The sequence below is a fragment of the Rhinatrema bivittatum genome, chromosome 2 (assembly GCF_901001135.1).
Source record: "Rhinatrema bivittatum chromosome 2, aRhiBiv1.1, whole genome shotgun sequence".
Taxonomy (NCBI): Eukaryota; Metazoa; Chordata; class Amphibia; order Gymnophiona; family Rhinatrematidae; genus Rhinatrema; species Rhinatrema bivittatum.
The window spans coordinates 570642898-570670486 of NC_042616.1; the positions used below are offsets into that span (position 1 = coordinate 570642898).

General features: G+C 43.5%; 1 protein-coding gene across 3 annotated transcripts in view; it reads right to left on the bottom strand.

Moving 5' to 3' along the window:
* CEP192 (centrosomal protein 192) overlaps nt 1-27589 on the bottom strand; it is a 1292743-nt gene that overhangs the window by 994940 nt on the left and 270214 nt on the right. For all 3 annotated transcript variants that reach the window (XM_029590939.1, XM_029590938.1, XM_029590940.1), the window contains 2 exons: nt 16284-16434; nt 8419-8627 (listed from right to left, as the gene is read on the bottom strand). In XM_029590939.1, the coding sequence (XP_029446799.1) occupies nt 8419-8627; nt 16284-16434 (360 nt within the window). The remainder of the gene's footprint in view (nt 1-8418; nt 8628-16283; nt 16435-27589) is intronic.

Here is a 27589-nt window from a genome sequence, read left to right on the forward strand (position 1 = left end):
CCCTCCACGGCGTGCCGCCTTGAGGCCACGCCGCCTATCCTCGGCCCTCGGAGACCAAAAATAAGAGATGTACGCCTTACCTGATCCTCGGCGCTTCCCGGCTGGAACCCGGGCGGTCTCCGGCTGCGGGGGGAGAGGGCAAGTACCTTCACCGCCGCGTTTGAGGATATGCACCTGCTGCCTCGTCCACACCGGGACCGAGGCACCTCACTCGCCACACCCGAGCCTCGCCCAAGGGCTACATCCCTGCCGCGATTCAGCCACCGGACCGAGGTCTTAAACCTCTGGGGGATCGCGGAAATCACCCCGGGAAACTCTACTGGGGGAGGGACCCCAAGGGTATCACCGCAGGAGTGCAGGGCTCGATGTTGTAATAGAAATTTAGGAAGAAGAAAATAGAAAGTAGAAAGTACATTGGAAACACGCTCAGCGAGCGTGCAGGCTCTCCAAACTGCTTTGGAGACGGAAATTACTGAGTTGCTACGCTTCCAGTGGGGGTATATATACCCGTGCTGACGTCAGATCCGTCTCCAACTGCTAGCATGAGCATACTATACCCATTTGTTCTGAGTCCATCTGGCTACCCGCCAGGAAAGCATTTTTTTTTCTGTGGATTGGGTTGGTTTGGGACTGGGCAGCTAAGTGCGAGAAGCATTTTTTTTTTCCAGTAGATTGGGTTGGTTTGGGACTGGGCGGCTTTTGGTGGTAGAATCAGATAATTACATTCTTGTGAATACAGACAGTGCAATGGAATGTATGGGATCATGCTGAGCCTTAAATACCAAGGTTAAAGCTTTAAATTGAATATCCTGAGCAACCAGTGAACCACACTAATGCAAGGGTCAGGGTAGGCGGTAAATTAGTAGGTTAAAGATGCGGCAAGATAGGCTAAAACGGTGATAGTCGGGGCGCACTTTACTGTATGGGAGGGAATAGCTAATCGGATCGTTTACATACATATACATGCCGCGGGCAGAAAGGGATATGCGTCGAGTTAAAGAAGCGGTAAGGAATGGTAAAAACAGATAGTGAATCGCGGGTTAGACTTACGTGGCGAAATTGTGAGTACACAGCGGGTTAGAAACGGGGTAACTGCAGCCGCGCTTTACTGTATCGGCCTGTAAGTTAGCAAGTAGCTCATTTAAAACAAATCTGAGAAAATTCTCTCTCAATCAATGCATAGTTAAGCTCTGGAATTTATTGCCAGAGGATGCAGTGTAACTGTGGTTAAAAAAGGTTTGAATAAGTTCCTTGAAGAGAAGTATAGCAAAATTGCTTACCTTGTAATAGGTGTTATCCCAGGACAGCAGGATGTAGTCCTCACATATGGGTGACATCGGTAATGGAGCCCTATGTACGGAAAAACTTCTCTAAAAGTTTCCATGAAATTTTTGAATGGCACCGGAGTGCCTACTGAGCATGCCCAGCATGCCATGATATTCCCTGCCAAAGGGGTCTCCCTTCAGTCTTGTTTTGTAGCAATAAGCGTTAGCAAAAATAAAATAATAAAACGTATGAGGCCCAACTCCGCGGGGTGGCGGGTGAGTTTCGTGAGGACTACATCCTGCTGTCCTGGGATAACACCTATTACAAGGTAAGCAATTTTGCTTTATCCCAGGACAAGCAGGATGCTAGTCCTCACATATGGGTGATTAGCAAGCTAGAGGCTGATTCATTTTGAGGTGAGCAACAGAGAAGTATTGTTGTTGAAATGAATCAGCCGAAGATCACAGCAGGTTGGATGTAGAAGGAGTTGGGATTACACTGGAAACAAGTTCTTTAAGATGGATTGTCCATAGGCTGAATCTTGTCTTCCTTCTTTGTCTAAACAGTAGTGAGCTGCAAAAGTGTGAAGAGAACTCCATGTTGCTGCTTTACAAATGTCCAGAATGGGTACAGAGCGAAGGTGTGCTACTGAAGTTGACATTGCTCTGAATGAGTGTGCTTTTACTCGCCCTGGAAGAGTAAGGCCTGCTTTTTCATAACAAAATTGTATGCAATCTGCTAGCCAGTTTGACAGAGTATGCTTACCCACTGCTTTACCTGGTTTGTTTGGATCATAGGATACAAACAGCTGACTGGATTTCCTTTGGGCTGTTGTGCGGTTTAAATAGAAGGATAATGCACGTTTACAGTCCAAAGTGTGTAAGGCTCTTTCACCCTGGTGGGAATGAGGCCTAGGAAAGAATGTTGGTAAAACAATGGATTGGTTCAAGTGAAATTCCGTGACAATCTTAGGAAGGAATTTTGGATGTGTCCGGAGGACTACCATGTCATGTAGGAACTTTGTAAAAGGTTCATATGTGACTAGTGCTTGTAAGTCACTGACCCTTCTAGCTGATGTAATGGCTATGAGAAATACAGTTTTCCAAGTAAGGTATTTAAGGTCACAGGTATTTATGGGTTCAAATGGAGAACGCATAAGCCTAGTTAATACTACGTTCAGATCCCATTGTATGCTTGGGGAATGAACTGGAGGTTTAATGTGAGTTAGGCCTCATGAATTTACTGACGAGAGGCTGTGTGGAGATAGATGCATCTCCCAGCTTGTTATGATAAGCTGAGATTGCACTTAAGTGTACCCTTACAGATGATGTCTTAAGACCAGAGTCTGAGAGATGGTAAAGGTAATCTAGTAGTGAGGTAGTGGGGCAAGTGAAAGGATCTAAGTCTGAGTGCACCAGAATGTAAACCGTTTCCATTTGTAGGAATAATTCTTTCTAGTGGAAGGTTTGCGGGAAGCTATCAGCACTTGAGATATAGCGGTTGGAAGGTTGAGAGGTTGCAAGATCAAGCTTTCAACATCCATGCTGTCAGGGACAGGGATTGAAGGTTGGGATGGCGCAACTGACCCTGTTCCTGAGTTATGAGATTGGGAGCTACTCCCAGGCGAATTGAATCCCTGACTGATAGATCTAGCAGTGTGGGGAACCATACTTGTCGAGGCCAATATGGGGCTATGAGTATCATAGTCCCTTTGTCCTGTTGTAGTTTCACTAGTGTTTTGGTTATGAGAGGTATCGGTGGATACGCATATAGGCCTGAATTCCAATGGCGAGCAAATGCGTCCTTTGGTAGGCTGTTCTGCTGCCAGAGGAGAGAGCAGTAATTGTTCACTTTGTAGTTGAGCTGGGATGCAAAGAGATCTATCGTCGGTTGACCCCAGCGTTGGAAGATCTTGGATGCTATTGTTGGATCCAAGGACCATTCATGCGATTGGAACTGACGACTGAGGCGATCCGCTACTGTGTTGTGGATGCCTGCTAGGTAGGTGGCCCGTAGAAGAATTGAGTGTGTTAGGGCCCAGTCCCAAATCTGTGCTGCTTCTTGACAAAGGAGGTAGGAACCTGTCCCCCCTTGTTTGTTGATGTACCACATGGCTACTGTGTTGTCCGTTTGGATCAGAACAGTCTTGTGTGATAGGCAGTCCTTGAACGCATGTAGCGCATAGCGTATAGCTCGAAGCTCCAGGAAGTTTATTTGAAAAGAGGCTTCGAGCTTCGTCCACTTGCCCTGTGTCTTTAGATGACCAATGTGTGCTCCCCACCCTAAGGTGGATGCATCTGTAGTTAAAGTCACTTGTGGAACTGGTTGCTGGAAAGGTAGGCCTTTGAGCAGGTTGTTCATTGATGTCCACCAGATGAGTGCAGATCTGAGTTCTGGTGTGATATGAATGGGCGTGGACATTGGTTGAGTGGCTTGTATCCACTGTGCTTTGAGTGTCCATTGCAGTAGTCGCATGGTCAATCTGGCCATGGGAGTTACATGAACTGTGGAAGCCATGTGCCCTAGAAGAATTAGGCACTGATGAGCTGATACCTGGATTTGGTTTCGAAGATTGTGAGTTAAAAAGACAAGTGTTTGAGCTCGATCTCTTGGAAGAAAAGCTTTTGCTATCGTAGTGTTTAGGTCTGCACCTATGAACTGTATAAGTTGAGTTGGTGACAGATGGGATTTCTGGTAGTTGATGAGAAATCCCAAGGAGTGAAGCACTTGGATAGTGAGCTTGAGAGATGTGAGAGCTCCTTCTTTAGATTGACTTTTGATGAGCCAATCGTCCAGGTAGGGGAACACGTGCACTCTTTGTTTGTGGAGGTGTGCCACTGTTGCAGCCATGCACTTTGTGAATACTCTTGGTGCTGATGCAAGGCCGAATGGCAGCACCTTGTATTGAAAGTGTTGATCCAGTACCTGAAATCGCAGGTATTGGCGATGAGGAGGAAAGATGGGGATGTGAGCATCTTGAAGATCCAGAGAGCAGAGCCAATCTCCCCTTTGAAGAGGTAGAATGGTGCCTAGAGACACCATTCTGAACTTTTCTTTTTTGAGAAATTTGTTGAGATTTCTGAGGTCTAGAATGGGACGAAGGCCTCCTGTTTTCTTTGGAATGAGGAAATATCTGGAGTAGAATCCTCTGCCCTTTTGAGGTCCAGGAACTGGTTCTATGGCCCTGGCTGTCAGAAGGGTGGATAATTCTGTTTGAAGAATTATGGAATGATGAGTTGCTGTCCAAGATGGAAGTGGTGGGTTTTCCTTTGGAACAGTCAGAAAATCCAGTTTGTAACCATGGGCTGTGATGGATAACACCCAGTGGTCGGTGGTGATGGAGGTCCAAATGCTGTGGAAGTATTTTATCCGACCTCCTACTGGCGTATTTGGGAATGGGTTGATCTGGCTGCTGCTCTCTGGGGCTTTTCAAAAACCAGATGTAGTGGCAGTTTGTGGTGGTGGTTGAGCCCTTGCAGGCCTTTGTCTAGGCTGCTGGCGTTGAGATGGCCGGCCAGTTCTGGGCCTACTTGCTGGGGGGTAATATCGACGTGGGCGATAATAAGGCCGTCGAGTGTCACGCCTTGGAAACTTCCTTGTAGAAGGCTGAGTCTCTTGTGGTAGAGAAGATAATTGCTTTAAGGTTTCAGTGTGGTCCTTTATGGTTGCCACAGCTTCTTTTATCTTCTCACCAAAAAGATTATCCCCCAAGCAAGGCAGATCTGCTAAATGTTCTTGGACCTCTGGGCATAGATCAGAGGCCTTGATCCATGCCCACCTTCTTGCAGCTATACCAGATGCTGATAGTCTTGCAGCCGTCTCAAAACAGTCATAGGTGGCTCGGACCTCATGTTTACCTGATTCGAGGCCTTTGTGGATGATATCCTGTAGTGACTCCTGATATTGTTCAGGAAGAGAGAGAGAGAGTTCTTGAACCTGCTTCCAAATGTTCCTTTGGTACTGGTTCATATATAATTGATAAGATATCTTAGAAACCAGCATTGAACCTTGAAAGATTTTCCTTCCCAGGTTGTCCAGAAACCTACTCTCTTTCCCAGGTGGTACAGAGGAGTGTGACTTTTGCCGCTTCGCCTTCTTCTGGGCGGATTCGACGACCACTGACTGGTGAGGCAACTGTGTTTTATGGAACCCTAGGATAGGTTGCACTAGGTAAGTTGCCTCTGCTCTCCTGTTTACTGCTGACACCGATCCTGGATGCTCCCAAATCCTGTATAGCAGCTCCTGGAAAACTTCATGGACAGGGACTGCCAGCATTTCTTTGGGAGGGTCCACAAACTGCAGGACCTCCAAGGTCTTTTGACGTGCATCCACCTCTGTTTGAATGGGAAAGGGGATGGTTTCAGCCATCTCTTTAACAAAATTTGTGAAGGAGAGGTCCTCAGGAGGTGACTTCCTGTGATCATCAGGTGGAGAAGGTTCTGAGAATATTTCTTCATCCGAAGAATATTCAGAACTGGTGTCCACAGGCATCTCACGTGGTGTGTGGTGAGTGACTGGCTCCTTAGGTCGTGGTGGTAATATAGGAGAACGAGGCCTTGGGGGCCTTGGTACCCCAGATGGGCCTGGAACAGGTTCCTCTGGTAGTTTGTTAGAGAGAATGTCCAGGAGTGTGTCCAGTTTAGTGATCACTGGATATAACATGGAGACATCCTCTTTTGGAACCGGTGTTGGCATCGATGGCACCGGTGTGGGCACCAATGTAGGTATTGGTGGCACCGGTGAAGGTGTCGGTGGAGGTACCTGCGGCATCGGTGAAGGTACCGTAACCGGCATCGGGATCGGTTCCCGGGACCTCGGTGTCAGCGGCATCGATGGGTTTGGATCCCTCGGTGATGGAATCGGCATCGATGGAGGTGTCGATGGCTGAGGCGGAATGGTATCGCGCAGAGCCTGTTGCACCGCTTGACGTACGAACATGTCAAGTTCCGCTCTCATAGCTGGTGATATCAGAGCAGCTATGGAGGGAGGCGGTGTTGGCGATGCCGATACCTCCTCAGAGCCCTGAGGAGGTACGGGGCCCGGCACTGATATCGGTGGGGATCGCACTGGATCAGTAGGCCTCAGAGCCTCAGTCCCCGTCCGGGGTTTCTTTGCAGGTGAGGCCGTACCTGACGATGGATCCTCGGTCATCGGTGCCTGGCGTCTTCGATGGCGGTGGCGATGTTTCTCTTTTTGCTTCTCGCTACCCGAGGTCGATGCCTTTGATGATACGGAAGGGGATGGCGTTGAGGCATCTCCCACCTCCGGACGCTTCTGCTTCAGCATTAGTTGCCGGACTGAAGCGGATGGCGATGATTGTGCTGACGTCGAAGGCCTTGGAAGCAACTGAATGTTGAATAACTGCTCCATTTTTTCGGCTCTAAGACGACGACCCTTGGTAGTCATTTCAGCACAAGATTTACAGGACTGAATATTGTGGTCTTTGCCTAGGCAAAGAACACACTCAAAGTGAGGGTCGGTTATCGACATTGTCCTCACACAATTTGGGCATTTTTTAAAGCCGGAGGCCATGGCGCCGGACAGCCGTCGACGGCGATGACCCAAAATATCGTTCCCGGCCGGGAATGGAAAACGGAAAAAGTTATACTAAGGGAAACTCCTGCGGTGGAGTAAATTTTTTCCGAAAATATTAACTTTTTTTTAGATAGGTGAAAATCACCTCAGGACTCCAATTAGCCCGCGATGCTAACGGCTTTGCGGAAAAAAGAAGACTGAAGGGAGACCCCTGTGGCAGGGAATATCATGGCATGCTGTGCATGCTCAGTAGGCACTCCGGTGCCATTCAAAAGTTTCATGGAAACTTTTAGAGAAGTTTTTCCGTACATAGGGCTCCATTACCGATGTCACCCATATGTGAGGACTAGCATCCTGCTTGTCCTGGGATAAATAACTGCTATTAAATCAATAAGGAATAGTAGCTTGGAATCTATTTAATGTTTGGATACTTGCCAGGCATTTGTGACTTGGATTGACCACTGTTGTAAACCGGATACAGGGATTGATGGACCCTTGGTCTGACCCAGAATGGCACCTTAAATTCTTACAATGATAATCACAAACAGATTACTGGTTTGTAAGTTGTAAAATCTGCATAGGAAATGCTATACTTGAAAAAAGATCACAAGATTGTAAATTAAATAAAAAATTACAATTCAGAAAAAGTTTATACTTTGGTCAATAAATACATTGCCTTTCAAACATTTTTGGAAGATGGTGATCTAACCAACCACTCGTTTCAATTGAGAATATTCAAATATGGATAATTTCAATATTCGACCTCAGGCCCGACTGTCAATTCCGAACATATATTCTCCTATATTATATTGTATTTACATTGTACTTTCCTTGCTCCGTTGAAGTTATTTATTGCTCTCATTAAATTATTTTATTTATTTCCAAGTTAAATCTTCCCTGTTCTCTGTAAGACATTATTCTACATTCTGTCAATTTTATTGTTACAATGTAAACCGAATTGATTAGCAGCTTTGTTGCTAGAACTTCGGTATATAAAACTGTTAAATAAATAAAATAAATAAAAGGTGGCATCTCTAACTCCAGCCAAAGTGACAACAGTTAGACTGACTTTTTTGGGGTGACTTTTTTTCTTTTTTTAAATTACATTGGATACTAGGGTTGCCAACTGGCTCCAGGTTTTCAGAACAGGTTGATCCAGACCTGGTTTTACTTACCTGCTTTTCTTAGAAAATGCAATACGGAAATCAAAATAAAACCAAGACTGAATCTATCATGAAAACTGGGAGTCAGTTGGCAACCCTATTTGACAGCTACCAAAAGATTTATGCATGGACTAAAGCAGACTACACCACAGTACATAATATAACTGAGAATTTGCATTATATCAGTAAAACTATTAAAATATTCTACCATGCTACAGTATACTTCCTGTATGTTTTTACAGTGGTACTCCAAGACCAGATGTTTCTATACCTGTAATAGACCATCTGACAGATTGTGGGAGTCCCTGGAAAATCAATCTTTGAAGAATCAGTAATTTAAAATATTTTAAACTTTGTATAAACAAAGATCAGCAACTAATAAAGAGTTAACGACCAATTCAATTGTATCTATCTTTTTTAATACAAAGCAAAATATATCAATAAAATAAATTACCTTACTGTAACCAGGAACAAAATCTCTGACATCCTGTGGAGGAGACTCTATATGATCATTTTCTTCTCTCACCATGTCTCTTTCAACAATTTCAGATCCCCAGGTTTCAAATGTTTCGAGAATGGAAGAAACTGGTACCATGGCCATTTGGCCAGCATTTCCATCACATTCACTTTCACTATTTTCAACAACTATGTCACTTCCATTACCTGCAAATAAAGAACAGTGACTTATACTAGAGAAAGTACATTTGTTAATGAGGCATTTCAGATCTCCGCAGTCCACACTAAAACCAGTTATATGGGTTTTCTCAATCAGGTAATATTTTGTGGAAAGTATTTTTGTTTACCATAGCATAATCCTTTGTGCACCATTTAAGAACATAATTTGGCTCTCAATAAACTTGCACTCAGAAATGATTTTAGATAATAGTGATGCTGCCAATCTTCTATAATTGTAATAAGCACTAGTTGATGTATTTATAATTATGGTAGCATTCATTTGAATGTATTCATTTTTAACAAAAATAGGTAAAAATAAACAAGCATAGAATTTTGTAAATTATGGAATAGATTAATTTTCTCAAAAGACATATATAGACATACAGACATACATATATACATACATATACACATATACATATACATACACATACATACACATATATACACACACATACATACACACATATATATATATATATACACATACATATACATACATACATATATATACATACATACATATATATATACATATATACATACATATATATATACATATATATATACATATATATACATACATACATATACATACATACATATACATACATATACATACATATACATACATATACATACATACATATACATACATATACATACATACATATATATATACATACATATATACATACATACATACATACATACATATATACATACATATATACATACATATATACATACATATATACATACATATATATATACATATATGTCTTTTGAGAAAATTAATCTATCCCATAATCTATCCCATATAATCTATCCCATATATATATATACATATATATATATATACACACACAAATATGCATACATAAATAAATGCAAACAGTATTAACATTTCCTAACATAATATGTGCAGTCCCAAAGGAATACTTTTGAGCCCTACTATCATAGCATTAGCAGAAGATATGAGCTCCAAGTTAGATGTGTGCCAGTGCTGGAGCCCCATAACAATCATCTCTACAACTATTTTAACCTGGTTTTGAGTTCCCAAATCCAGAGGCCCAGCCAGTACTGCCCAATGACCAAACCCAATGCACTGTAGAAAGCATGGTGTTTGAAAACTGGAGACTGATGAAGAGCCCGAGCAAAAATAAGGGGATACCAGCAGGACTACCATTTAAGATATAAGATTAAGCTTTTTTTTTTTTTTTTTTTGCACTTCCATCCTAGAACTAAGGCAATCCTGAGGTCTAAAATGTAAAAAAAAAAAAAATGTTAACACAGAAATTTTACTTACCATCAATTACCTATGTTTGCTCCTGCAACAGTGAGGACCACCAAATGTTGTCAGAAATGCAACACAAGCAGCATAAAGAAAACCAAACACTCCAATATAGGACCTACCTCAACCTCCCAATAACCAGGTTTATTATCCAGCAAAAAAAAAAAAATAAAAAAATGGAGAACCCATCTGATTACTACTGACATCTTCAACAAAAACAGATCAACAAGTGGGTAGTTACTATTATATAAGCCAAAGCAAAAACTATCAAACAAGCAGAACACAACTAGTCCATCACCATTCAACTACAAGATTCATAGAAAGCAGCACAACTCAAATTCATCATTCAGCCTACATAGTGTTGCAGAGTCGAGTCCTCCACAAAAATAAAGTGAGTGCAGATAAAGCCCTTATACATAAAAGAAAAAAAACAAAGGGGGGGGGGAAAAAAACCTTCCTACACATCCAATCCAAACAATATCCAAAAAGGAGGAGCTAGCAATGCTTATATGCTATTAATTCTTAAACACACAAATTTCAAACCAACCACGTAGAGTGAATATGTTGAAACCTAAAAGGGCATCAAATGGACCTGTCAAAAGGTTTAATTTTTTACTTCTGACATGATGTCCTAACCATCATCACTTGAACAAAGTTTTTTTTTTTTGTGCTCAATGTAAGACTTCATTAAAAAAAAACCTTCTCTCATTATGAAGAGCTAACAAGAATGAACCTTTGGAGATAAGTAGTTACCTTTTTGGGACACAGTTTTTTCATTGGACATTATAAAAACATGAAATGTTTTGTTTAAATAACATGATTATTTTGCCATAAAAGGGGCATTTATGGGTGATTGAAGAAAAGCAAAAAAAAAAACAAAACAAAAAAATCTTTGGGCAAGTGCTGATGGTTAGGACTCCATGTTAGAAGTAGAAATCAAACCTTTTGACAAATTCATTTGATGCCCTTTTAGGTTTCATAAAGTTTTTATATTCACTGTGCACAGCTGGTTTGAAACAAGATTGTCAAACAATATTTCCTCTGTAAGATTGCAAAAAGCAGAGTTCATAATTTAATAAGTTGAATGTTATCACTGTAAAACATTAAACATATTCAACTGGTTTTGGGAGGCCAGTGACCATCCCAAACAAACTCATTTATTACCTTTACTAATGGAGAAATTACTAACCTGATAATTTTGTTTTCCATAATGTAGACAGGTGGACTCAAATAGTGGGTTATGCTCCCCTGCCAGCAGATAGAGACTGAGCAAACTGATGTCTCAGATTGCATATATACTCCTGCAGAGACCCCAGCCTGCCAGTACTCTCTTCAAAAAGAACTGTGGACAGACTAACCAAAAAACGATTAAAATCAGCCAACCATAAATGTACTCAACCAACAATAAACGATGAACTCAAGCAAGATCATAGATACCCCCATCTAGGGACTGGATGAATACTTACTAGTAAGCCCTTGAGAACCCGTAATCTCACAGGAGGACCACTGAAACACAAACAGAAGAGGGCGTAAAAATGTTGGGATTACTACCTGATCTGAGTCCATCTGTCTACACTAAGGAAAAGGGGATTATCAGGTAGTAATCCCAACATTTCCTGGCGTGTAGCCAGATGGACTCAGAACAAATGGGATGTACAAAAGCTTTACTCCCAGCCTGGGCGGGAGGCTGCCTGAGGCCCATGTAGTACCGCCCTCGCAAATGCCGAGTCCTCCCCGGCCTGAACATCCAGACGATAGAACCTGGAGAAGGTATGGAGGGAAGACCAAGTCGCCGCTTTACAGATTTCCGCAGGCGATAGCATCCTGGATTCTGCCCAAGATGCTGCTTGTGCTCTGGTAGAATGAGCCTTGACCTGTAGAGGCAGAGACTTCCCGGCCTCTACGTACGCTGCTCTGACAACTTCTTTAATCCAGCGGGCGATGGTGGGCCGCGAGGCCGCTTCACCTAGCTTCTTCCCGCTGTACAGGACGAACAGATGGTCTGTCTTTCGTAGGTCATGTGTAAGTTCCAAATATCTGGGCAGCAATCTGCCAATGTCGAGATGGCGTAACAAACGCCCTTCTTCAGATTTCTTCAGACCCGCCGTGGTAGGCAAGGATATGGTTTGATTAAGATGAAACTGTGAAACCACCTTAGGTAGAAAGGAGGGAACCGTACGAAGATGGATAGCCTCTGGAGTGATTCTGAGAAAGGGATCACGGCAGGACAATGCTTGTAGTTCTGAGATGCGGCAGGCTGAACATACAGCCAGCAAGAATACCATCTTCAAAGTGAGGGAACGAAGAGACAGGCCCCGAAGGGGTCTGAAGGTGGATCCCGCAAGGAAATCCAAAACAAGGTTGAGGTTCCACAAAGGTACAGGCCACTTCAGTGGCGGACGAATATGCTTGACTCCCTGCAGGAAGCGAGAAACATCCTGGTGCTTGGCGATGGTCTTGCCATCCCTCCTGGGACCATAGCAAGACAGCGCAGCCACCTGAACCTTGATGGAGCTGAGGGAGAGACCCTTCTGAAGGCCATCCTGCAGGAAATCCAACACAATAGGGATTGTGGTTGCATGAGGATTGGTGCCGCGAGTGTCGCACCATGCTTCAAATACTCTCCAGATCCGGATGTATGTGAGGGATGTGGAAAACTTGCGAGCTCGGAGGGTGTCAATCACGGGCTCCGAGTAACCCCTCTTCTTCAATCTAGCCCTCTCAAGGGCCATACCGTAAGAGAGAATTGAGCCGGATCCTCGTGAAGAATGGGACCTTGATGTAGAAGGTCCCGGAGAGGAGGCAGGGGAAGGGGCTCCCCTGCCAGTAGTCTTCTCATGTCCGCGTACCAGGGTCTTGGAAAGCACGCTCAACTAGCGTGCAGGCACTCCAAACTGCTTTGGAGACGGAAATTACTGAATAGCTACGCTTCCTGTGGGGATATATACGCCCCCGTGCTGACGTCAGATCCGTCTCCAACTGCTAGCACACGGATACTATCCCATTTGTTCTGAGTCCATCTGGCTACACGCCAGGAAATAGGCGCTTAATACAACAGGCGTACAATAGTAATAAGATGCGGCAGTAGTAGGCGCTCAAAACACCAGGCGCACAATAGTAACAATACGCGGCGTCAATAGGCACGTAATACAACAGGCGCACAAAGAGCAATAGGCACACAGCACTAAGCAAAGTGCAATATACGCGTAATGGCATTCAATAGGCAATCAGCACTTAAGCAGTCAGCAAGATACGCTTAATGGTATGCAAGAGGCAATCAGCAGTGAAGCAGTTAGCAATATACGCTTAATGGTATTCAATAGGCAATCAGCAGTTAAGCAGTTAGCAATATACGCTTAATGGTATGCAATAGGCAAGCAGCACTAAGCAGTTTAGCAATATACGCGCTATGGCATGCAATAGGCTTTCAATAATATGCGGCAGAGACTCACAGTGGCAGCCCATATGCGAAAACAATACAATATACGCACAAGGAGGAAGAAAGCCGCACCCATTACGGGCGCGGAATATCTGAATAGGGCCACAAAATGGCGTCCTCCACGGCTTGCCACGCCGCCGATCCTCGAGACCTCGGAGACCTGGGCGAAGAGATGTACGCCTTACCCGATCGTCGGCGCTTCTAGGCTGGAACACAGGCGGTCTCCGGCTGCGGGGGGAAAGGGCCGGTACCTTTCACCGCCGCGATTGGAGGAACTGCACCCGCTACCTCGTCCACGCCGGGACCGAGGGCCTCGGAGCCACACCCGAGTCTCCCCCGGGAGGCTGTGTCCCTGCCGCGGTTCGGCCGGACCGAGGACTTTCCCACCGGGGGGCCACGGTAAGCGCCCCGGGAAGCTCAACTGGGGGGAGTGACAGAAACGTCCCCTGAGGAGCACGGGGCTCGATAGTCGTTTGTAAAGAAGAAAGGTAGAATCTAGAATGAGAAAAAGAGAAAATTAAAGTAGGCTTGGAAAGCACGCTGAACCAGCGTATAGGCACTCCAAACTGCTTTGGAGACGGAAATTACTGAATCGCTGCGCTTCCTGTGGGGCTATGTACCCCGTGCTGACGTCAGATCCGTCTCCAACTGCTAGCACGCGGATACTATCCCATTGCTTCTGAGTACATCTGGCTACACGCCAGGAAATACAAACTTTATGTGGATCAGTTAAAGACATGGTCAGCGGCCACTGGTGAGAACGCCAGAAAAAGGAGAAAGCCATGCAAGAGAGCGGACGGTGCCAGGCAGACACTGATGAAGGAAAACATCCCTTGAAACCGGCCACAAAGGAGGTGACTTACCGTGCCACCCCACCGACTGGGGGGGGGAAGACATTGAAGAAGGGGGACTCTTCGCAAGGCAACGAAAAAAATCGCGAGAAAACTCATAACAGAGCAGAGCTCCACTACCGCGACCCAACTGCACTGCAGAAAGCAAGTCTGAAGGGGACCCCATATGGCCGCGTGGATAGTGGAACGCTAGTCATGCTCAGTGTACCAGTCAAAGTTCCAGAAACTTTGACAGATGTCATCTGTGCTGGGCTCCATCTAATGATGGCACCCATATGTGAGGACTTCCATCCTGCTTGTCCTCTGATAATTCTTGAACACTATTCTTTTTGCTTTCATTTTATCAGCAACCTCCTTTAAGAATCAGATCTTGTTTCTTATTTCTCTTATTTTTGTTTACTTTTCTAACAAATTTGTTGCCTTTGTAGTAGGGATGTGCAGACCAAAAGTTTATGTTCATAAGTCCATAAGTCGAAAGGGGGGGGTCAATTTCAGTCAATATGGACATATGGAGAATTCCATAAGTTGAGTCTATGTCCATACGTGCAAATAAAAATTTAAACCCCTCACCCTCCTTAATCTTACTAGGGCTACCACAATCTACGCTAAGGCCACTGCAAATACTACAAAATGCCGCTGCTAGAATTTTGACTGGCAAAAAAATAAGGGATCACATAACTGGAACAACTTGCAGAACTACACTGGCTCCCAATAGAACAAGGAATACAATACAAGGCTCTATGTATAATTCATAAGCTAATACATGATGATAAAGCAGACTGGCTCAACACAGCACTGCGTGTACATGTCCCGCACAGAAACCTAAGATCTGCTAATAAGGCTCTACTAACTGTCCCCTCTGTTAAATCAGCACGCCTCACTCAAGTAAGGGAAAGAGCACTGTCACTGGCTGGACCTGTGCTATGGAGCACCATGCCCCTCGAATTAAGGCTACAGAGAAATTTGAAAATATTTAAGTCTAACCTGAAAACCTGGCTCTTCAAACAAGCTTTCAGTAAAGACAAAGAGAAGGAAAAAAACAATTGAGTGATAAGGACGCACCGAAAAAACAAATTTTTTTTTTTTAAACCTACAAGTGCACTTTAATGTTAAATTTGAACTGCTTATACAATTTCTTACCATACAGATAAACTAATTTTAAACAAATAGCTTAGTGTACTATATTGTTCCCGTACTATGATGGCACGTGCTTAATTTGTAACCTATACCACTAATATTTTTTTATCGTGCCTATATGTAAACTGTTGTGATGGTTACCCAACTTAACGACGGTATAGAAGAGTTTTTAAATAAAAATAAATACATATATAAAACTCAACAAATAAATAAATAAATATTCCATTTATGCAGAGAATGCGTAATCAGAAAGGTCTTCCTTACAAAAAAAAAGCACAGCTTTGAAGCATCTGACTTTTCCAAGGGGCCGTTCCCCCTCAAGAACCTCACCACCATTCCCCCTTTAGGTCCTCAAATCATCCATGAAATCCTCCAGAGTGCCTACTGCCTCTAATAGCTTCCAATCCTTCCTTGTTCTCGACCTCTTTGTACCCTATAATGTGGATGAACCAGAGGACTTTAGAAATGCTAGGACATATTTGGAGTACTATGCCCCATTCAGAAAGCTTGCAGGCATCTGAAACATTCTTTTGAAATCTCTAAGACAAAAAAGAAACTTCAAATACTGGAACAAGAGTTGTCCTAATTACTACTACCAACCTAATTTGCTACTCTGGGCTGAGGGGAAGAGGCCCAAGGTCCTCCCCTCCCTGACCCATTGCTGCAAAATGGCTGCCAGGCCTATTCTGAACTTTGATCAGTCTGCTGGCCAAAGTTTCTAGAGACTGACAAAAGTTTTCCATGTCTGGCTCCATCGAATGTCACCCTCATGTGAGGACTACCATCCTGCTTGTCCTAGAAGAAACAATATTACACTTTGGTTTATGGATAAGTTCTTTGACATCTGATTACATAAATGGAAACTTATTGCAGATTTAGACGTAAATGTACCTAAAAAGATTCAGTTTGCCAAATACACCCACCTGGCAGAGATAAACTAATGATTTCACCCTCAGCTGACCTTCTGTAATCCAACTCTGCATCATTGGATACTGTTGGTCTCCCACAGCACTCTTCATCAGAACTGCCACCTTCTAGTCCTGATCTAAAACTTGGCATATTGCTTTCACCTACCTGTAGAGGAAAACAAAGTTACATACTTGTAATATGCTATTTAATATTTGTCACCCCCAGTTCTAAGAAATCTTTAAGTCTCCTTCAAAATGTATGCAATTTTTTTTTTCTTACAACCACTAGACCACAGGTGGCCTCTGTAAACTGTAAAGTTGAATGACTAAAGTAAAACTAGTTTACTTTGAACAAGCTGGCGCTAAATGTTAAGAAAACAGAGATCCTACTTATGACCCAGACTGCGATGAATACAGTTACCTTCCTCCTTTAGGAATAGTCTAACTCTCAAAGCTATCTCCAAGCAAGCTCAGAGCTTGGGAGTAATCGATTCCTCTCTCATGCTCCACCCTCAATAACTCTAATTCAATCTTCCTGTTTCAAAATGTGTATACTCAGTCTGTAAAGCATTTCCTTTGCCCTCTGATTTTTGTACCACTGTCCAAACATTAATCCTTTCACTACTGGATTACTGTAATTCTTTATATTTAGGTTTACCTTCATCATCACTCAACACCTTGCAACTGATTCAGAATTCTGCAGCTTGTAACTAGTATCTCGAGACATGACCATACATCACCAGTACTAGCCAAATTACACTGGCTTCTGGCGTGTACAATTCAAGGTCCTGTGCTTGATCTTCAAATTTCTTCACAATCGTACAGCTGTCTTGACTCTACGATTCAGAAATACCATCCAACGCGCTCTGCCTCTAGAAATGTTCTGGAGATTCCGTCTCCCAAGTTAAATAAACTCTCTACGTCCAGGAATAGAATATTCAGTACAACTGATCCAGTGCTGTGGAATGAACTACCTAATGAGATTAGGGAAGAGGCTGATTTGCTTTCCTTTAGAAGATGACTAAAACCCACCTGTTCCTGCTAGTCTTCAACATATAGACAGCATAGAAAACTCCCTACCTAGGATGGTTTGACTTTTCATGTAATTTTTATACTTTTTTTATTTTTATAACTTGATGCCTGTTTTCTGCTCCTGCATTTATGTCTTGAATGGATGCCTTGTCAAATTTGTACTTCTGCTTGTATGTGATGTAATACACTTAGAATTGTGGATCAGCGGTATACATTTTTTAAAAAGGTGATCTGAGAGACTGTCTTTCATTACAAATACTCTCCAGACCAATGGAGCAGGGAGGTCTGGGCTGTCCCAATTTTAGATTATATAATTTGGCCTGTATGATGCGTTGGGTATGAGATTGTATCTCTGGCTCCTCTTATATAGTCCCCCATGCATGTCTGACCCAATGGTATGGGGTCCCTTCATTTAATTATATAGTTCAATTAGAGACCAAAGTTCTTCTGTCTTTAAAATCCCACCTACTAGTCAGCTCCTGTAGGAAAGCCTGGCTATTCCTGGGCCAGCGTAATATGCTATTCCCCCTGTTACATATCTGCCATAACCCTATATTTTCTCCTGGAATGGGCACCTCTGTATTTAGCAGCTGGAAAGCAAGAGGCCTTATCAGTTTTTACCAGAAATATAGGGCTATTGCACAGCTTTCAGGAATAAAAGGAATCATTTCAGTTACCAAAGAATGATTTTTTTGCATATCTATGAATACGGCATCTTATTAGAACTCTAGGGGATTTGTTCAAGAGATACCCTCCTGCTAAACTGCTGAGAGAAGTTGTCATAGGGGATCCAAAGCATAAACCATCAGTGGCACAATTTCAAAAGGCCCTTTTGAATATCCAACAAGATGAAGCCTTTTGCAATTGGCTGGAATTTCACCTATCCTTCTATATGTTCAAGCAATGTTTCCTAGATATCCCAAACTTAACTGAAAATGTAATGTTATGAGAAACGCAATTTAAATTTCTCTGGCAATTCTATTAGATCCCTGAAAGGGCATACAAAGTGAAGCAATCCCTCTCTGTCAAATGCCTTAAATGTGAAAGAGCTTCTGGGAATTACCACCAAATGTTTTGGCCTTGCCCCCTAATTCAACATTTCTGGCAGTGAGTAGGAAGCATATCTGTTCAAATTTTAGGGCTGAATATTCCCATGACCCAAATCTCTGGCTTTTTGGTATCTTCACCCACACTGCTCAGAGGGGTTTATACACATACTGGCCTACTTTATAAAAAAAAAAACAAAAAAAAAACTGGGCCAGAATGGCAAGAAATTGATACTCTTACCCTGGACCACTAATTCTGTCCCAAACCCTGATCACTGGTTTCAAAGAATGATCAAACTCTTTACTTTTGAATTCCTTACAGCAAGGGCCATAGCTAAATGTGTTCATTCAATGATGGATATCTGTAGACCTTTTTGTTCTTACTTTTTTCCTTTTATATCTGAACCTATATGGGGCATAAAATAAATGCCAAACTAAGGGCACCAAACGACTGCCTTCTGACTCTTCCTATTTTAGATTTTTATCTTTTATCCTATCATCTTCTATACCACTCTTCACCATATATCCTTTAACAAATGTTGAGATTACTTACCTGATAATCTCATTTTCCTTAGTGTAGACAGATGAACTCAGAACAAGTGGGTATAGTGTGCTCGTGCTAGCAGTTGGAGATGGATCTGACGTCAGCACGGGTACATATACCCCCACAGGAAGTGAGGCAATTAAGTAATCTTCCTTGCAAAAGCTGTTATGGATATATGTGTACTGACGATCAATGAAATAGTGAAACAGGAGTCCCCTGACCAATTGATAGGAGCTGGAGACCGCCAGCATTCCCAACTGGAAGGCGTCTACACCTGGCAAAGGGGACGCTCTTATGTAAGAAAATGGCATGGCGTACCTTGAATCGGTGAAACCCATGTATACTGGCAGCCGGCCGGGATGCTGAGTCCATCTGTCTACACTAAGGAAACGAGATTATCAGGTAAGTAATCTCAACATTTCCTAGCGTGTAGCCAGATGGGCTCAGAACAAGTGGGATGTACAAAAGCTTTACTCCTGGACTGGGTGGGAGGCTGCCTGAGGACCGCGTAGGACTGCCCTTGCAAATGCTGTGTCTTCCCTGGCCTGGATATCCAGACGGTAGAACCTGGAGAAGGTATGGAGGGAGGACCATGTCGCCGCTTTACATATTTCTGTGGGTGACAGCATCCTAGATTCAGCAAAATTGCTTACCTTGTAAGAGGTGTTATCCCAGGACAGCAGGATGTAGTCCTCACATATGGGTGACATCATGAACGGAGCCTTAGTGTGGGAAAAACTTTGTCAAAGTTTCTAGAACTTTTGACTGGCCTCGAGAGGCCACTGAACATGCCCAGCATGCTATGATATTCTCTGCCACAGGTGTCTCTCTTCAGTCTCGTAAGTAGCAAAAGCGTTAGCAAAAATAAAATAATAAAGGTTGAAGGCCCAACTCCGCGGGGTGGCAGGTGGGTTCTGTGAGGACTACATCCTGCTGTCCTGGGATAACACCTATTACAAGGTAAGCAATTTTGCTTTATCCCAGGACAAGCAGGATGCTAGTCCTCACATATGGGTGATTAGCAAGCTATAGGCTGAGTCATTTTGTACTGGATCAACAGTGAAGTATTGTTGTGGAAATGAATCAGCCGAAGATCACAGCAGGTTGGATGTAGAAGGAGTTGGGTTTATACTGGAAACAGGTTCTTTAAGACAGATTGTCCATAGGCTGAATCTCGTCTTCCTTCTTTGTCCAAACAGTAATGAGCTGCAAAAAAGTGTGAAGAGAACTCCATGTTGCTGCTTTACAAATGTCTATAATTGGCACTGAACGATAGTGTGCTACTGAGGTTGACATTGCCCTGACTGCATGTGCCGTTACTCGCCCATGGAGAGGAAGGCCTGCTTGTTCATAACAAAACTGTATGCAATCTGCTAGCCATTTTGATAAAGTCTGTTTACCCACAGCTTTACCTGGTTTGTTTGGATCATAAGATACAAAGAGTTGCTTAGATTTCCTATAAACTGCTGTACGGTTTATATAGAAAGACAATGCACGCTTGCAGTCTAAGGTGTGTAAAGCCCTTTCGCCTTGATGAGAATGAGGCCTTGGAAAAAATGTGGGTAAAACTATGGATTGATTCAAGTGGAATTCCGTCACTACCTTGGGAAGGATTTTTGGATGCGTGCGGAGAACCACTCTGTCATGTAGAAATCTAGTATAAGGTTCATATGTGACTAGTGATGGTAATTCACTTACTCTTCTAGCTGATGTAATGGCTATGAGGAAGATAGTTTTCCATGTGAGAAATTTAAGATCACAAGAATCTATGGGTTCAAAGGGAGAACGCATGAGTCTTGTTAAAACCAGGTTTAGGTCCCAAGTCGTGACTGGAGGCCGAATTGGTGGTTTAAGTTGAGTTAAACCTCTCATGAACCTTGCGATAAGAGGTTGCGCAGAGATTGGTGCATCTCCTGTTCTGTTATGATAAGCAGAGATTGCACTTAGGTGAACTCTTACAGATGAAGTCTGGAGACCAGATTCTGAAAGATGGTATCAATAATCTAGAAGAGAAGTAGTGGGGCAGGTGAAAGGATCAATACTCTTTTGCCTACACCACAGGGTGAATCTTTTCCACTTGGAAGCATAATTCTTTCTTGTGGAAGGTTTACGTGAAGCTATAAGCACTTGAGATATATTGGATGAAAGATTGAGTGGTTGTAAGATCAAGCTTTCAACATCCAGGCTGTCAGTGATAGGGATTGAAGGTTGGGATGGCGCAACAGACCCTAATCCTGAGTTATGAGATTGGGAGCTACTCCTAGACGAATGGGATCCCTGACTGAGAGGTCTAGCAGTGTGGGAAACCAGACTTGTCGTGGCCAATACAGGGCTATGAGTATCATGGACCCCTTGTCCTGTTGTAACTTCACTAGAGTTTTGGTTATGAGTGGTATCGGAGGATACACATATAACAGGCCTGAATTCCAAGGGCGAGCAAAGGCGTCCTTGGCAGGTTGGTTCTTCTGTTTGTGTATGAAGCAGAAGTTTTGTACTTTGTGATTCAGATGTGTTGCAAAGAGGTCTACTGTTGGTTGACCCCAGCGTTGGAAAATGTTAGATGCTACTGCAGGATTTAGTGACCACTCGTGTGGTTGGAATTGACGACTGACCCTGTCCGCTACTACGTTGTGAATGCCTGCTAGATATGTGGCCTTGAGAAACATTGAGTGGTTCAAGGCCCAGCCCCAAATCTGTGCAGCTTCTTGACAAAGGAGATACGAGCCTGTCCCTCCCTGTTTGTTGATGTACCACATGGCTACTGTGTTGTCCGTCTGGATTAGAATAGTCTTGTGTGAAAGGCAGTCCTTGAATGCATAGAGCGCATATCGTATAGCTCGAAGTTCCAAGAAATTGATTTGAAATGTTGCTTCGAGTTTTGTCCAAGTCCCTTGGGTTTGGAGGTTGTCTATGTGAGCTCCCCATCCCAAGGTGGATGCATCTGTAGTTAAAGTTATTTGTGGGACTGGTTGATGGAAGGGTAGTCCCTTGCACAAATTGTCCATGTTTTCCCACCATAGTATAGAGGAACAAAGCTGGTGGGTGACTTGAACTGGATAATGTAATGGTTGTATGGCTTGGATCCATTGAGATCGTAGAGTCCATTGGGATATTCGCATGGCAAGCCTTGCCATAAGCGTGACATGGACTGTGGAGGCCATGTGGCCTAGTAAGGTCAGAAATTGTAGAGCTGTTGCTTGTTTTTTGACTTGTATAGAACTTGCCAGAAGGGAAAGTGTCTCTGCTCGATCCTTGGGGAGAAAAGCTCTTGAGAGTTTGGTGTTTAACTCTGCTCCTATGAATTGAAGTAGTTGAGATGGAGTGAGATGGGATTTTTGATAGTTGATTAGAAATCCCATGGAGTGAAGCAGAGCGATTGTCTGGTTGAGAGAAGTTATAGCTCCTTGCTGAGATTGGCTTCTTATGAGCCAGTCGTCTAGATATGGAAAAACATGAACATGTTTGTGCAAGTGTGCAGCTACAACTGCTAGGCATTTTGTGAACACTCTTGGAGCAGAGGTTAGTCCAAAAGGTAGAACCTTGTATTGGTAATGTTGATGGCCTACAATGAAGCGCAGGTATTTGCGGTGAGGTGGAAAGATTGGAATGTGAGCATAAGCATCTTGAAGGTCCAGAGAACAAAGCCAGTCGCCTCTTTGAAGGAGTGGAAGTATGGTTCCTAGAGAAATCATTCTGAACTTTTCTTTTCTTAGAAATTTGTTGAGATTTCTGAGGTCTAGAATCGGACGAAGGCCACCGGTTTTCTTTGGAATGAGGAAATATCGGGAATAGAATCCTTTGCCCCTCTGAGAGCGAGGTACAAGTTGTATAGCTCTTGCTTTCAGAAGGGTGGATAATTCTGTTTGTAGAGTGAGAAGTTGAGATTCTGTTTGATTGAAGAATCTTGGAGGGTTCTGAGGAGGAAGTGATAGGAAGTTAAGTTTGTACCCTCGAGATATTACAGAGAGTACCCACTGATCTGATGTGATTGTTTGCCAATTTCCCTGAAAAAATTTTACTCTTCCTCCTACTGGGAGATTTGGTTGAGGATTTGGTGACTTGGCTTGTTCTCTGGATTGAGTTTCAAAAACCTGTAGCTGGTCCTGTTTGAGGAGGAGGCTGTGGCCTGGTTGTTCTAGGCTGTCTGGCCTGTGACTGTGGTTGAGGCCTTGTAGATCTTCCCCTAGAAGACTGGGGGTAATATCTTCTTGGTCTGTAATATGGACGCCTAGTATCTCTACGAGGGAATCGTCAAGGAGGTTGAGATACAGGGTCCTGTGATGTTTGAGACAACTGTTTAAGGGTTTCAAAGTGGTCCTTTAGCTGCTGGATTGTTTGGAGACAAAATCCAAGAAGCAGATTGTCCCCTTGGCATGGTAAATCTACTAGTTTATCTTGTACCTCAGACCTGAGGTCTGAGGCTTTTAGCCATGCCCATCTTCTTGCAGTGATTGCAGTAGCTGCTGCTCTAGAAGATGTTTCGAAACTGTCATACACTGCCCTCACCTCATGTTTTCCAGCCTCCAATCCTTTAGAGATAATGGATTGTGCTTGCTCTTGTAATTGGGAAGAGAAAGAGGTGATAAGCTCTTCCATTTGTTTCCACATATTTCTTTGATGTTGTGTAATATATAATTGATATGCATAAATTCTGGAATTGAGCATTGCACTCTGATACATTTTCCGGCCTAAGGCATCTAGAAAACGATATTTGCCTGGAGGATTGGAAGAGTGTGGACGGATTCTCTTGGATTTTTTCTGGGCAGATTCTACCACAACAGACTGATGTGGTAGTTGCTGTTTTTGGTAACCTGGAACTGGCTGTACCAAATAGGTAGAATCGATTCTTTTGCTGACTGCAGACACTGAAGATGGATGTTCCCATATCCTATTTTGAACTTCAAGTAGGACTTCGTGTATTGGAACAGCTAAGACCTGCTTAGGTGGGTCCACGAACTGTAATACCTCTAGTGTCTGTTGTCTTGTTCAGTGGAAAGCTTAAATGGAATGGAATCTGCCATGTCCTGAATAAAAGATGAAAAGGAAAGATCTTCAGGGGGAGATCTTTTCCTGGGATCAGGCGGAGATGGATCTGAGAGAAAAGATTCCGATGAATCAGAGTCCCATGAATCATCTGGATCCTGTGTGTAGGGGGATCTTACAGTTGGATGAGGATGATTAAGGCCTGAAGAGCCTGGCTGAGAGTCATCGATGGTAAAAACTTCCTGAGGCATTTTTTGTGGAAGAGTATCGATAACTTTGTGGTATCTTTCTACAAGTTGTCGATACATTTCAATATTTTCCTTTCCTTGACCAGAAGGCCTCGATGTCATCGAGGGTTCAGTCATCTGCATCGAAGGAATCGATGGACGTGATGTCGAGGACGTCGACGGCCCAGTCATCGAGATCGGCATCGATGAAATAGGTGGTAGTTGGGCGTAGATCGACGTCGATGTCATCATGATTCTCGGTCCTCGAGAAGTCATCGATTCCATTGATGGAATCTGCATCGGTGATCCCACCGGCATCGGTATGTTTACCGGCATCGATGCTGGTCGCATCGGCATCATCGCCGGAATATTCTGTTCCTTTAGTGCCTAAAGTACCGCTTGTCTGATTAATTCAGATAGCTCTGGCTGTACAGCTGCCAGTGGTAAGGCAGGTGTAAGCGGTGGTGGTAGCTGCGGTAGTATTTCCTGAGAAGGAACGAGCGGCATCGATGGAGAGGGCCCAGGCGGTGATGCTGCCGGCGTATCCTGTATACGTGGCTGATTTGGTCTCGATTCCTCTGGGGATGTCGAGGTCGATGGTTCTGGGTATCGATGTCGATGCCTGTGCTTTTTGGAATGATCTGCCGATTTTGTCGATGCCACAGACGATGGCGGGGACGGTTGATCACCGGAGCCTTGCGGTCGAGATTTTTTAACTAAAAGACGTTTAGTCGTTCCGGCCGGAGACGACTTCGAGGATTTTGACAGTGAAGGGATTAATTGTAAATGGAATAGGTGTTCCATTTTTTCTTGTCGAGTTCTTCGAGTTTTGGCAGTCATTTCTGCACATTTATCACAGGCAGTAATGTCATGGTTTTTACCCAGACAAACTACACACTCTAAGTGTGGATCGGTAATCGACATCGTTTTATTACAGACGGTACATGAATTGAAGTAGTTGAAACCGGTCGCCATTTTTAGCTGAAAGCCGTCAAGCTAAGTGGGAATTCGTGAGAGAAAGCAAAATTGCTTACTTTGTAATAGGTGTTATCCCAGGACAGCAGGATGTAGTCCTCACATATGGGTGACGTCACTGAACGGAGCCCAGGTGGGAAAACTTTCTGTCAAAGTTTCTAGAAACTTCTGACTGGCCCAGTGAGGCCACTGAGCATGCCCAGCATGCTATGATATTCTCTGCCACAGGTGTCTCTCTTCAGTCTCGTATGTAGCAAAAGCGTTAGCAAAAAAGAATAATAAAGGTAGAAGGCCCAACTCCGCGGGGTGGCGGGTGGGTTCTGTGAGGACTACATCCTGCTGTCCTGGGATAACACCTATTACAAGGTAAGCAATTTTGCTTTATCCCAGGACAAGCAGGATGCTAGTCCTCACATATGGGTGATTAGCAAGCTAGAGGCTGAGTCATTTGGTAGTGAAATATTGTTGTTGAAATGAGTCAGCCGAGGATCACATAATATTGGATGTAGAAGGAGTTGGGTTTAAGCTGGAAACAAGTTCTTTAAGATAGATTGTCCATAAGCTGAATCTTGTCTTCCTTGCTTGTCCAAACAGTAATGAGCTGCAAAAGTGTGAAGCGAACTCCATGTTGCTGCTTTACATATGTCAAGTATTGGCACTGAACGATAGTATGCTACTGAAGTTGACATTGCTCTTACTGAGTGTGCTTTTACTCTCCCTTGGAGAGGAAGGCCTGCTTGTTCATAGCAAAATTGTATGCAATCTGCTAGCCAATTGGATAGAGTATGTTTACCCACTGCTTTACCTGGTTTGTTTGGGTCATAGGAAACAAAGAGTTGATTGGATTTCCTGTGGACTGCAGTGCGGTTTAAGTAGAAAGACAGAGTCCGCTTGCAATCCAAGGTGTGCAAGGCCCTCTCATCCTGGTGAGAGTGAGGTCTTGGAAAGAATGTGGGTAAAACTATAGATTGGTTTAAGTGGAATTCCGTGACTATCTTAGGGAGGAATTTAGGATGAGTACGGAGAACCACTCTGTCATGTAAGAACTTAGTGTAAGGTTCATATGTGACAAGTGCTTGTAACTCACTAACCCTTCTAGCTGATGTAATGGCTATGAGGAAGATAGTCTTCCATGTAAGGAATTTTAGATCACTGGAATCTATGGGTTCAAAAGGAGAACGCATGAGTCTGGTTAGAACCAAATTTAGATCCCATTGTGTGACTGGGTGTCTAATTGGTGGTTTTAGGTGAATTAAACCTCTCATAAACCTGCTGACAAGAGGTTGTGTAGAGACAGGTGCATCTGCTATGTGATTATGGTAAGCTGAAATTGCACTTAAATGTACTCTTACAGATGAAGTCTGTAGACCAGATTCTGAAAGATGGTATAAGTAGTCTAGTAAAGACTTTGTAGGGCAAGTGAAAGGATTGATGTCATTTTGCTTGCACCACAAAGTGTATCTCTTCCATTTGGAAGCATAGTTCTTCCTTGTGGAAGGTTTACGTGAAGCTATAAGAACTTGGGATATGTTTGATGAAAGATTGAGTGGTTGTAAGATCAAGCTTTCAACATCCAAACTGTCAGGGATAGGGATTGGAGGTTGGGATGGCGCAACCGACCCTGATCCTGAGTTATGAGAGTGGGAGCTACTCCCAGTCGAATGGGATCCCTGACAGAGATCTAGAAGTGTGGGAAACCATACTTGTCGAGGCCAATATGGGGCTATGAGTATCATAGTCCCCTTGTCCTGTTGTAGCTTCACTAGAGTTTTGGTTATGAGCGGTATTGGAGGATATGCGTAGAGTAGGCCTGAGGTCCAAGGGCGAGCAAATGCGTCCTTGGATGGCCTGCTGTTCAGGTTGTATAGGAAACAGTAGTTGTCCACTTTGTGATTCAGATGTGATGCAAATAGGTCTACTGTTGGTTGTCTCCAACGTTGAAATATCCTGGTCACTATTGTGGGATCCAGGGACCATTCGTGTGGTTGGAATTGACGACTGAGTCTGTCCGCCACTACATTGTGAATGCCTGCCAGATAAGTGGCTTTGAGAAACATGGAGTTGTTCAAGGCCCATCCCCATATTTGAGCTGCCTCTTGACAAAGGAGGTACGAGCCTGTCCCTCCTTGTTTGTTGATGTACCACATGGCTACTGTGTTGTCTGTTTGGATCAGCACAGTCTTGTTTGTAAGGCAGTCCTTGAAGGCATGCAGAGCATAACGCATAGCTCGAAGTTCCAGGAAATTGATTTGAAATGTTGCTTCGAGCTTTGTCCATGTTCCTTGTGTTTGGAGATTCCCTATGTGAGCTCCCCAACCCAAGGTGAATGCATCTGTAGTCACAGTTATTTGTGGGACTGGTTGTTGAAAGGGTAGGCCCTTGCACAAATTGTCCTTGTTTACCCACCATAGTAGAGAAGAACGTAGTTGGTGGGTTACTTGAATTGGAGAATAAAGTGGTTGAATGGCTTGGATCCATTGTGATCTTAAAGTCCATTGAGTTACCCTCATGGCT